This window comes from Bufo bufo, chromosome 7 (assembly GCF_905171765.1).
Source record: "Bufo bufo chromosome 7, aBufBuf1.1, whole genome shotgun sequence".
Lineage (NCBI taxonomy): Eukaryota > Metazoa > Chordata > Amphibia > Anura > Bufonidae > Bufo > Bufo bufo.
Window position 1 is genome coordinate 146,729,103 of NC_053395.1, and position 12,211 is coordinate 146,741,313.

General features: G+C 42.0%; 1 protein-coding gene across 4 annotated transcripts in view; it reads right to left on the reverse strand.

The window, feature by feature from the left end:
* Positions 1 to 12,211, reverse strand: part of LOC121008393 (uncharacterized protein KIAA2012-like) — a 269,189-nt gene that overhangs the window by 149,358 nt on the left and 107,620 nt on the right. For all 4 annotated transcript variants that reach the window (XM_040440895.1, XM_040440896.1, XM_040440894.1 and 1 more), the window contains exon 10: positions 3,740 to 3,931. In XM_040440895.1, coding sequence (XP_040296829.1) covers positions 3,740 to 3,931 — 192 coding nt within the window. The remainder of the gene's footprint in view (positions 1 to 3,739; positions 3,932 to 12,211) is intronic.

A 12,211-nucleotide genomic window follows, 5' to 3' on the forward strand; every position in this document is an offset into this window, starting at 1 on the left:
TGATGACGAATAGGGGGCGGACCGAACATCGCATATGTTCGCCCGCCGCGGCGAACGCGAACAAGCTATGTTCGCCGGGAACTGTTCGCCGGCGAATAGTTCGGGACATCTCTACTGTCACAGTGGGTTCACACCCGCTGGTTCGAGACATGCGGTAACATTCGGCTATGCCAAATCTAGAAAGCTCTGGCAGGCTGTTCTCTGACGGAACAGCCTGCCAGGAACTGGTAACATAGATGTGAAAGAGGCCTTACAAATACTGATGGAAAATACTGACCGTGTGAAATATAACGGCTACAAGTATCACTTTAGTTATCTGCTAGAAAAGAGTAACAACAAAGCTGAAAATTTTGAGTATTCTCAGTAGCAGGAGATGGCAACCTTCAAGTATTTAAGGAAATAAAAAAAATTAACTCCAGATGTTCAGGTACGCAAGCAGCAATTAACCATGCCAGTGAAATGCTGCTGGAGTCTCTCTGAAGGCCAGTGAGTGTTTTTTAATACAACTGTAATAAACTAACATCTGTTAGAAGTATTAGGTCTGTACGGTTTTTTATCCGTATGTGCATAAACAATGTCTCCTTTCAATAACAGCAAAGATCTTAAAAGGTAAATAACTGACAATACAAACATGCAGAAATATATATTTAAACACAGACATTAAAGTGTACCTGTTGTTTCAAGTGACCTTTCAGAATAAACTGTCTTGTGTACATGAGGAATAACACTTTCTGGACATTATATGACTTGTACCTAGAATTGTTCACCAGTTTTCCCATCTCCTGTCTGCATCTCTATTGTCAGACTCCCCTAAACTAACGGGCAGAGATTAGTTGCGATGATGTCTCCCATACACAGCGCACACAGAGAAGAGGAGATCTTGTTCCTCTATCTCTCTGTAGTACACTCTAAGAATCAGCAGCATGGAGAGCATTATACAACAGTACTGAGCAGTGCTGCTATGAATCTAGCACTGGGGTGAGATAGAGCCAGCAGCAGCTCACTCCTTCTCTCGTCTTTTTGTAGACTTCTAATGGGCAGCAGGTTAACTGATCTCTCAGTGAGCCGATAATCTGTCTCATCTCTCAAGGTGTATTTTAGCTGTGAATTGAGGGTGGCTGATCATTTCATGAGGCAGAGGGGAAGATAAGTGGCTGATAGGTGGAGAAAGAGACCTATTTCTCATATAAGATATATTACACAGTGTGGTGAGGTGAACTGGAATGTGCATGGTAAAGCCCTGGAAGGGGTGTATATCTCACCTAGATGAGCTATTTTTATTTATTTATACAGGGCTGGATTTTATTTGGATTGGGATGGTAGAATTGGTAGTGGGACCGCTCAATCCACCCCCATTCAAGGGCATAGTTTTCCCTGACCGGTGATCACAGCTGTAATCAGTCTGGCATAAATCCACCCTCAGTGTGTCAGTCTGGGGAAGTGTGTGTGATCCTGGAGCAGAGGCTTTGTGTGTGGTCTCAGTCAGGAGGACTGAGGGGCCACAAGGCTATGCTAAACCTGATTTCTCCCCTGTGTGGACTGATGCTTGATGAGCGGAACCTGGGAGCCTGAGACCCTGACCCTAAGCGGTACTTAGAGGTGAGTCAGAGAAATCTATGTGTTTAGGTAGAGCCCAGACGGGCAAGGTGTTTTATTTTGGCTTAGTATGTTTTTTCGTTATGCCGTGTGCCACAATAAAGCACAGTTTGGCCCCTAAATCCTGGTGTCCGTGAAGAAGTGTGTGGTTGCAGCCCCATTGAAAGAGAGCTACCCCTTACAACAGTTTCTTATTTTAGCTTGTACTATTGATTTATGCAAAATGTGCACAGTGATTATTTAAGGCTACTTTCACACTAGCATTGTTTAAATCCGGCGTTCAATTCCGACACCGGAACTGCCCGCCGGATCCGGAAAAACGTGTGAAAACGGATTACATTTGAATCCTGATCAGGATTTTGGTCACAATGAAAAAATGCATTGGAAATAACGGATCCGCCATTTATGGACTTTAACTTTTTTTTCACATTTTTCGGGTTTAACATGCAAAAGCCGGATCGGTTTGACTGAACACACGGCGCCGGATCAATGGGAAAAAGTCAATGGGAAAAAGACCGTACCCGGCGTTCAGTCAAAGTGTTCAGGATTTTTGGCCGGAGGTAAAAATACAACATGCTACGGTTTTCTGAAAAGCCTGATCTGTCAAAAAGACTGAACTGAAGACATCCTGATGCATCCTGAACGGATTACTCTCCATTCAGAATGCATTAGGATAAAACTGATCAGTTATTTTCCGGATTTGAGCCCCTAGGACGGAACTCAGCGCCGGAAAAGAAAAACGCTAGTGTGAAAGTACCCTAAGCTGTAAATAAAAAGAGGAAGATCACTTTAATAATAGTGACAAAACAAGGCAACCAAATCTTATTGAGAGCTGTTTTTATAGGAGGTGTTGGCGCCTATGCTACAGACCTGCAGCCTTGAACATAAAAAAGAAGACCTGCCACATTATGTCATTGAGGTACCATTCATGCTGATGCAACCACCAAGGCCTGTGATTGGCTGCAGCAGTCACGGAACTCAGCTAATTCCTGGCCCCATGGTGAACAGAGCAGCAGCGGGACTATGAACAGGTGAGTCTTCTTTTCTATGTTCAGGGGCACAAGTCCGTAGATAAGGGGTTGTCAGCTCCAAGGCCAACAACCGGTTATGGTCAGTATCACATATAGCACTGTACTGCACTTTTGGAGTCTAAAATGATTCAGCTAGATGTATGGTAGCAGACTATGGCAATATGAAAAATATGAAAATATTTACATACACAAAAGTATAGTTTTGGGAGTTTTACTGGTGTTTCTGAAGTCAGTGGTGTCTTAAATAAAATATAGCAAGCTGAGGAATTGTGTTTTTTTCAGGCTTTTTTCTCTAAAGGATTTTAAATATAACAATCACCTGGAAGAACGCTTGTACAAAAGGTCCCAATTTAAACCAATGCTACTAAAATACATGTTAACCTTCCCCTACTGGAAAAAAAAACGGTGTGGAGGATGACTGGAATGGAATATACAAGTCTATGCATCAGACCTTGAAATAAGGGCCAGTGTCAGTACCAAGCAAACCTTGGTAGATGCCAAAGCTCACTTGGTTTGTACAATCCATGGTGATCTGGATAAACATGCTCTGTACTCATCAAGTTGGCCGGAGTGCCAATCACCCAATGGTCCACAAGAACATTGAGTAAGGCAATTGTGACACATAACCCACTGTATGGGCATGCAAACACATTACTATTAGACCTCAACTAGAATGGGTCCGTGATCCGTCCGCACCGCAAAAAAAATAGAACAAGTTCTATTTTTTTTTGATGCGGAGGCACAGACAGAAACACCACAGAAGCACTCCGTAGTGCTTCCGTGGGGTTCCGATCCGTGCTTCTGTTCCGAATCTCTGTGATTGCGGACCCATTCAAGTGAATGGGTCTGCATCTGTGATGTGGAATGCACATGGGCCGCATACGGCGGACTCCGCAATACGGCCACGGGCACACAACATTTGTGTGCAAGAGGCCTTAACCAGGAAGATGTCTGGGTCATATTAGTTTTCAGCTGTTAAATAATCTGAAGAACAAGTCCATTTCCCAAAAGGCAGTTTAGCATAGATCACATGAATGGTGCATCTTACAAACACCAGTGTACAGTGCACTCGGTTCTGGAAGATCTTGCACACCATCACAATTCTTTCTTACCTTTGAGTTCTTCTGGGAGAGATCCTCTAATGATACCAGTTGGCAAACCTTTTGGGTTTATTGCACTGGCACTACTAGTAGCATTGGCTGCCTTTAAATTTGCCATGCTGCTTTGGTTCCCAGGTCTCTTCTTGCTATTTATAGGGGGTAAAGAACCTAGTGGAGGGGCCTCTGGGGCTGGAAGATCACCACCTTGTCAAAAGAAACAATAAAAAAATTAAGTGCATTACAATGGACACCATGGCACTTTGATTCTGACATGTTTACTTCATCACTTTCACATGGAGCATACACTGTTATCCAGTTCCAGCTTTTTCATATATGTCACTGGATAACGATTTATAGTTATATAAAATTCTGTCCCAACCCCAAGCTCTTCTGAGAAACTGAAAAAGCATAAACCACAATGCACACCGATATAGAACTAATACAATTTCATATAATCTCTCTCTTGTCATTAGAAGCCAGTAGTGGGACAGTATTTATATGCATATGGATAGCTTTAGGGTAAGCGGCTGCTTTGGGGCCCAGACCCACAAGGGGCCCCCTCAGGAGGAAGACTAAAAAATGTTATTGTCAGGGCCCCCTCAACAATATTATACAATGGTATTATATACAGTGACACTGTAGGAAATGGACGGAGCAGCTGCCGGGCCTTGTCTAAGATCTCAGTCTTGACTAGCCACAGGAGTGGGGGTTGCACGTGAGTTGGGGGTTGCGAAGAAGTTGCTAGTGGGGCCCAGTCAGTTGTAGTTACACCAATGTTTATATCATATAGTGATGAGCGGCAGGGGTCATATTCAAATTCGCGATATTTTGTTGAATATTCGCAAATTCGAATATTCGTTAGGAGTAGTTTTGATTGCGAATTTTCGTAATGCGAATTTTTATAATGAGAATTTTCGTAATGAGAATCAATGAGATCGTGAAAACTCAGATCCAATGGTATATTCTAACCCCCAGGCGTTCCCATGGTGACGGGGACGCTTGTCGGGGAGGAGTATGTCAAAGTGGAACAACTGTACAGGTTTAAAAAAAAAAAAAAAAAGACTAATATTCTAGAAAACGTAATATTCAAAAACAAGTATATATAGCAATATAGCAAATATTCGGAAAAAACCCGAATATAGAGCAATTTAGCTAATATAGTGCTATAATCTTCTTTGTCTTATAGTTGTAATTTTTTTCTCATCTGCAGTACAGATTGGAAAAAAATTACAACTATAAAAAAAAATATATTATAGCACTATATTAGCTAAATTGTTCTACATTATTTTTTTTTATATTCGCTATATTGCTATATATTCTTGTTTTAGAATATTACGAATATTTGAAAAAACAAATATATAGCACTATATCGAATATATTAGTTTTTTAGGATATTCATCTTGTTTTTTAAAAAATCTGTACAGTTGTTCCACCTTGGCATACTCCTCACTGACAAAAGTCCCCGTCACCATGGGAATGCCTGGGGGTTAGAATATACCATCGGATCTGAGTTTTCACGATCTCATTGATTCTCATTACGAAAATTCGCATTACAAAAATTCGCAAACACTACTCCTAAAGTCAAAGCTATTGCAGCCTTCTCATTGGCCCACAAGCTAGAGGCAGGGAGGGATCATGAGAACTGATTTAAAAAAAATCTCGAATATTCGAAATTACGAATATATATCACTATATTCTAAATATTCGCGAATTCTCGAAGTGCCGATATTTGCGATAAAAATTCGCAATTCGAATATTCGTGATCAACACTAATATCATGTAGTCACCTCATATTTACATGAAATTCTAACAAGGGGGCTCCCAACCAGGAGCGGATTGGCCATAGACCTTCCAGGGAAATTTCTTGATGGGGTGATGCCCAGCGGGCCACCCAAGTCCTTCTCTCTGCCACTGGCTGGATACATAATGAGTTCTCAGCGGTAGTTAACACTGTGAGAATCAGGTACTCATATATCCTCCCAGCGACCGCATATGTCCTCCTGAATTCAACTGCTGCGGCCTACATCTCACCTCCTGAGCCCCTTCTCCATATCTTAATCACAGACAACTGGAGGAGGAGGACAGAAAATGGCATATATAGATGGCCATCACGAAGGGACAGCTTTTGGGGCAATAGATTGAGCTGCATTCTGGTATATGGTTCTGCTGGGATGGTATTTTGTGCTATGGTATTGCTACCCTGCCTACTTGTGTTGCCCACCTTCTGTCAAGTTGGACCCCCTTACAACATGGGGCCACTTTTTTTTTTTTTTCCAGGGCCACTTTAATTTCCTAGTCCACCCCTGGTTCCCACTATATACATTTGTAACACCCCAGAGTTGTGTTACTACATGCCTATACCCCCCTACTATCTCCTAAGAGCCTTTATACTGTCATCAGATATGATTTTGCTCATGTCTTCCACGAATGTGCATATAAATCTATGTTAAATGCAATTGTTAATGTCATTTGCCTGGCTATCAGCAGGTGGCAGCAACCCATTGGCAGGTACAAGCTACAGTTGTATCTGAGTTGGAATGGATTATTCCAGCTTAGCTCCCCTCTGTGGAGAGGTGGGCTGGACCCACATCCTGCAGTATGGGTGGAGAAGGAAGTTAGAGGGAGTTTAGCCCACCCCCTGCTAGGGGTAGGGTGTGTGTGTGTGTGTGTGTGTGTGTGTGTGGAGTTCCCCTGCATAGGAAAGACAGCAAGGACCTAGTCTCCGCTGAGACTTGGCCATATACCAGTCTGAGCACCTTCAGCTCTGCTGGATGAGGAAAGCAGAAACTACAGACAAACTCCAGAGTTCCAGGAAGAAAGCATCCTGAGAATCCATCTGTGAGAGAAGTCCAGAGGCCTAAGAGAAGCTTATCCCTCTACAGCTAGTCTGTCCCCACACAGCAGAAGTCCCATTTAAAGCAGAAGTACTCATTCCTGCCAATCATTGCCAAAACCTGCTGGGACCAAGAGACCAAAGCTGTATATTGTTTGGATGCAAGTTATTTCAAGTAAAGCAACGTTTGAACTTCATCTAAAGGTCTGGACATCATTTATTCTGCAAAGTTTCTCTATTACTCCTACTATCACTACACTAAAATGTATTGCAAGTGAGCCAGGAGTCCGGCCTTACCCAGCTAGGAGACACTGTGACACAACTACCACCAAACTACAGAGACATTATAGGCCATTACCCCACTCTGGCATTCCTAACCTGGGACGTGCGTTATAACACCTTGGAATGGCCCTGGGATAGTACCCTGCGCATGCTGCAATTGGTGTCACGACAAATACAGAATATTATCCACCCATACCTGGCCGAGGCAGTTTTATGCCTTTTATAGATCATAGAGTGAAGGATATATGTCTGGTGTAAGCAGCATCAAATCCATATGAAGTAGAGACGGTTCTATATAAGTTCCATATGAGAAAGAAGTATTGCTCAATATACAGTAACTAAGGCATCTACTGTAGAAATTAAAACATATATGTATATTGGCAATAGTTATTTCTCATCAATATGGAGATAGAAATGGCAATTATGCTGGTTTTAACCCCTTAGTAACAAGCCTGTTTTTGGCCTTAATGTTTTTGGATATAAAAGTTTGAAGTCACTTCATGTACAGTCGTGGCCAAAAGTTTTGAGAATGACAAAAATATTAGTTTTCACAAAGTTTGCTGCTAAACTGCTTTTAGATCTTTGTTTCAGTTGTTTTCTGTGATGTAGTGAAATATAATTACACACACTTCATACGTTTCAAAGGCTTTTATCGACAATTACATGACATTTATGCAAAGAGTCAGTATTTGCAGTGTTGGCCCTTCTTTTTCAGGACCTCTGCAATTCGACTGGGCATGCTCTCAATCAACTTCTGGGCCAATTCCTGACTGATAGCAACCCATTCTTTCATAATCACTTCTTGGAGTTTGTCAGAATTAGTGGGCTTTTGTTTGTCCACCCGCCTCTTGAGGATTGACCACAAGTTCTCAATGGGATTAAGATCTGGGGAGTTTCCAGGCCATGGACCCAAAATGTCAACGTTTTGGTCCCCGAGCCACTTAGTTATCACTTTTGCCTTATGGCACGGTGCTCCATGGTGCTGGAAAATGCATTGTTCTTCACCAAACTGTTGTTGGATTGCTGGAAGAAGTTGCTGTTGGAGGGTGTTTTGGTACCATTCTTTATTCATGGCTGTGTTTTTGGGCAAAATTGTGAGTGACCCCACTCCCTTGGATGAGAAGCAACCCCACACACGAATGGTCTCAGGATGCTTTACTGTTGGCATGACACAGGACTGATGGTAGGGCTCACCTTTTCTTCTCCGGACAAGCCTTTTTCCAGATGCCCCAAACAATCGGAAAGAGGCTTCATCGGAGTATATGACTTTGCCCCAGTCCTCAGTAGTCCATTCACCATACTTTCTGCAGAAGATCAATCTGTCCCTGATGTTTTTTTTGGAGAGAAGTGGCTTCTTTGCTGCCCTTCTTGACACCAGGCCATCTTCTAAAAGTCTTCGCCTCACTGTGCGTGCAGATGCGCTCACACCTGCCTGCTGCCATTCCTGAGCAAGCTCTGCACTGGTGGCACTCCGATCCCGCAGCTGAATCCTCTTTAGGAGACGATCCTGTCGCTTGCTGGACTTTCTTGGACGCCCTGAAGCCTTCTTAACAAGAATTGAACCTCTTTCCTTGAAGTTCTTGATGATCCTATAAATTGTTGATTGAGGTGCAATCTTAGTAGCCACAATATCCTTCCCTGTGAAGCCATTTTTATGCAACGCAATGATGGCTGCACGCGTTTCTTTGCAGGTCACCATGGTTAACAATGGAAGAACAATGATTTCAAGCATCACCCTCCTTTTAACATGTCAAGCCATTTTAACCCAATCAGCCTGACATAATGATCTCCAGCCTTGTGCTCGTCAACATTCTCACCTGAGTTAACAAGACGATTACTGAAATGATCTCAGCAGGTCCTTTAATGACAGCAATGAAATGCAGTGGAAAGGTTCTTTTGGGATTAAGTTAATTTTCATGGCAAAGAAGGACTATGCAATTCATCTGATCACTCTTCATAACATTCTGGAGTATATGCAAATTGCTATTATAAAAACTTAAGCAGCAACTTTTCCAATTTCCAATATTTATGTAATTCTCAAAACTTTTGGCCACGACTGTATACTACTTCCTGTCCTGGCTTTTTACGTTCCTCTATTTTGGACATGTAGCAGTCTAACTTAACTGTCTGCCCGGCCATCACTGTGGCCAGAGAGAGCCCCCCTCTTAGAGTATAACACATTACACTGATAAGTGCAATGCTCTTCTGTGAACGTCGTTCTTTAGGCCTATCAAGTTCTACATCTGCGGTTATAATTGGGATTACCTTGCAGATGACATTTTCCCCTCACAGTAGCAGTAAACTGACAGTGGATTACCTATCTATACAGGAGGTCAACTACAAAATAGATAATATTTTTTATTTGATTTTCAATGGCATAGTACTGCCAAAAGGAAAAACAAAACAGCCAAAAATAAGTTTCTTATGAAGTTTTTAAAATAACCCTTTGTAAATGTGTCTTTTTATGGTACTGGTATTTTTCTATATTCTACTTATGAAATGTGTATCTGGTTGATTTTGTAAAGGACAAAAAAAAGTAAAATACTGGCATATCCTTATGATGTATGAGGAAGTTCCATCTCTAGTACCTATCTGCTTGGTGAGCCAACCCCCACATCCATGCAGAGGCAGAATAGATGGATGGCTCCTCTCCATTCAGTTTTATGGAAATTAGGAAAACAAGAGAGCAAGTGTGGAGTTGGGCTCTTTCATACAATTTTCCCGACTGGGAAAATGTGTCCATGTGTAAAACAGCAAGCGGGCTAAACTCTGGACCATTAAAGTTCATATGACTGATTTTTTGCATGGTCCATAAAGAGACAATGACAACACGCACCATCCCACTCCTATTTTCCCACAAGACTCATTTACTGAAGTCCATGGATCTGCGAGAAAAAAACGCACATAGAAGGCATCTATCCAGAACACAGGTTTCATATTGCTCGTCTTATGACGACTTACAGTGGTCCTGGAAATAAGCTAAAAGTGTCCCATGCAAAGAGACAGAAGGTTGGAGCAACACAAGTAGGGGGTACTTAGCCATACCATATGCAATGCAAGCCACAGGTGAATGGCGGAGAAGGAAGCCATGGCTCCTGTGCCAGCCACATTATTCAACTGTATCACCATCTGGATAATAGTAATACAGTTGAATTCAGGAGGACATTTGTGGTACCTGGCTGGGTACATAAGTACCTGATGTTCCCATCATTAATTAGAGTTGAGAGTGTCAGATTGTTAAATATGCCTGAGGAGGGCTCGTTTGTTACATATGCCTGGGCTTCAGCCCACCAGGAAATTTCACTGTAGTGTCTATGGCCAGTCCACCCCTGAAAGAGCCTATATAGAAACAGCCAAGCAAGCCATTGGCTGCCTAAGGGGTGGAACGAGCTTCAGACACCCTCCATTCTCCCAATATATATAGGATATGCCAGAAATGTCTATGGTCTGTTGAAACTGACCTAATATGTGTTCTGGATGCATTAAATATGCACTTCACTTTAAACGTTCTCACATGTATTTTTAAGCTACAAAATTATATCAAAGAGTATATAAAACATATGACAATAAGGTGCATTAGTAATGTGCCTACCAACAGGCTTTACAGAAATAACACACAAGTGCATTTAACACTTCAAAGACAGACATGTTGTTCCGGCATGTACTAACTCATTTCAAATGTTCTAAAGGCCTGAACATCATAAACTTAAGAGGGAATCTGTCACCAGCAACTTTCCTATCCAGCTGTTTCCATAGACACACAGCTGTGGTTCAGCTGATTAAAATGCTGTTTTTCTTTTCTCAGGCTCTGTTCCCCATTTTGGCTATTCAATACCCGAAAAAAATGTTTCCGTTTAGTCCTCATGCATTCTGAATGGAAAGAGATCCGTTCAGGACGCATCAGGATGTCTTCCGTTCCGGCAGCATTCCATTTTGTGACCGGACACAAAACCGCTGCAACATGCGGTTTTGTGTCCAGTTATAAAAAACGGATCTGTCACTGAAAACAATGTAAGTCAATGGTGACGATCCGTTTTTTTTTTTAGGAGCCTAAAAAACGCATCCGTCACCCATATTTAGTGACATCCTTTTTTTTTCCGTTTTGATTTCACAAAACCGAATCCTAACGGAACGGATGCCTCCTGATGTGCAAAATCAAAATAGATCAGTTAAATGCCAGTATTGAGATCCCCTTCCAGATCTCAATACCGGAATTAATAACTGAAATGTGAAAGTAGCCTTATGATACTTTCTTTTAATATGTAATTTAGGCCTTTGGTGCAATGAGGATGTCACCATTGCTCTTGTTGCACCCAAGCTCCACTGCTTTCTGTGGCCAGCCCCTTCCTCGCTGCTTTGCCACTGCCTGACCCTGTCAATCAAAGCAGCGAGGGAGAGGCTGGCCACAGAATGGAGCGCAGCTTGGGTGCAACAAGAGCAATGCTGATGCCCTCATTGCACCAAAGGCCTAATTTGTACATTCAGAGAAAGCACCATAACTCTGGAACGGAGCCTCAGATCAACAAAATTAAAACAGCATTTTACTCAGGTGAACCAGAGCTATGTGTCTATGGTTAGCCAGAATCCTACTCCACACTGATGAGGGGCAACACCCCGAAACAGCTGTCTGTGGATGGATAACTGGCTTAGGTCTTCCCCGTCACATCCTTAAAGCTTGTAAAAGAGCGGGATCTTGACATAGGGGCCACTTAATATGGTGGATCTGGTGATCTTTGCTTGGTTTTCCTTCCTTTGAGGGATATCTGGCTTTCACTGTGTTGAAGACCCATAACTCCACGGTTATTTCGAATATTATTGACTTATATAAGGAATGGTGTAAGTTGTAAACAATTCCCAGTTATGGGACGAGGGAAGTGGCAGAAATAATGCTAATGTCATTTTACTAGGTAATTTGCGTTTATTGTTATATTTGTTTATATTTGGAAATATGGTTTTGGCTGTAACTGTTTAAGTTCTACAAAATCAATAAAAAATAAGTAAAAAAAATAAAAACTCACCAGGCTGGTATCAACAAGAGAAAATCAACAGGGTCACCTCTGGAGACAGGGCTAGGTTGCTAAGCAGCTGTCCAAATTTTTTTCTCTAGCCTATTACCTATTAGTTATGTCAAATAGAGTTTTCGTAGTAACAGAAAACATATGAATTGAATGTCAGAATGCTATGTGCACCGTATGTGGTAGATCAGGGTATAATGATAAGGGGTTGTCTGGCTGGTAAAAAAATGTTTAAATCAAAATCGCTCAGAATGGAATAAATAAAAAAAGAACTGATACTAACTTCACCGATTCCCCAGTTCATCTCTACACACAGGAAATAACTACGTAGCCTTGGCCAGTGATTGGCTGATT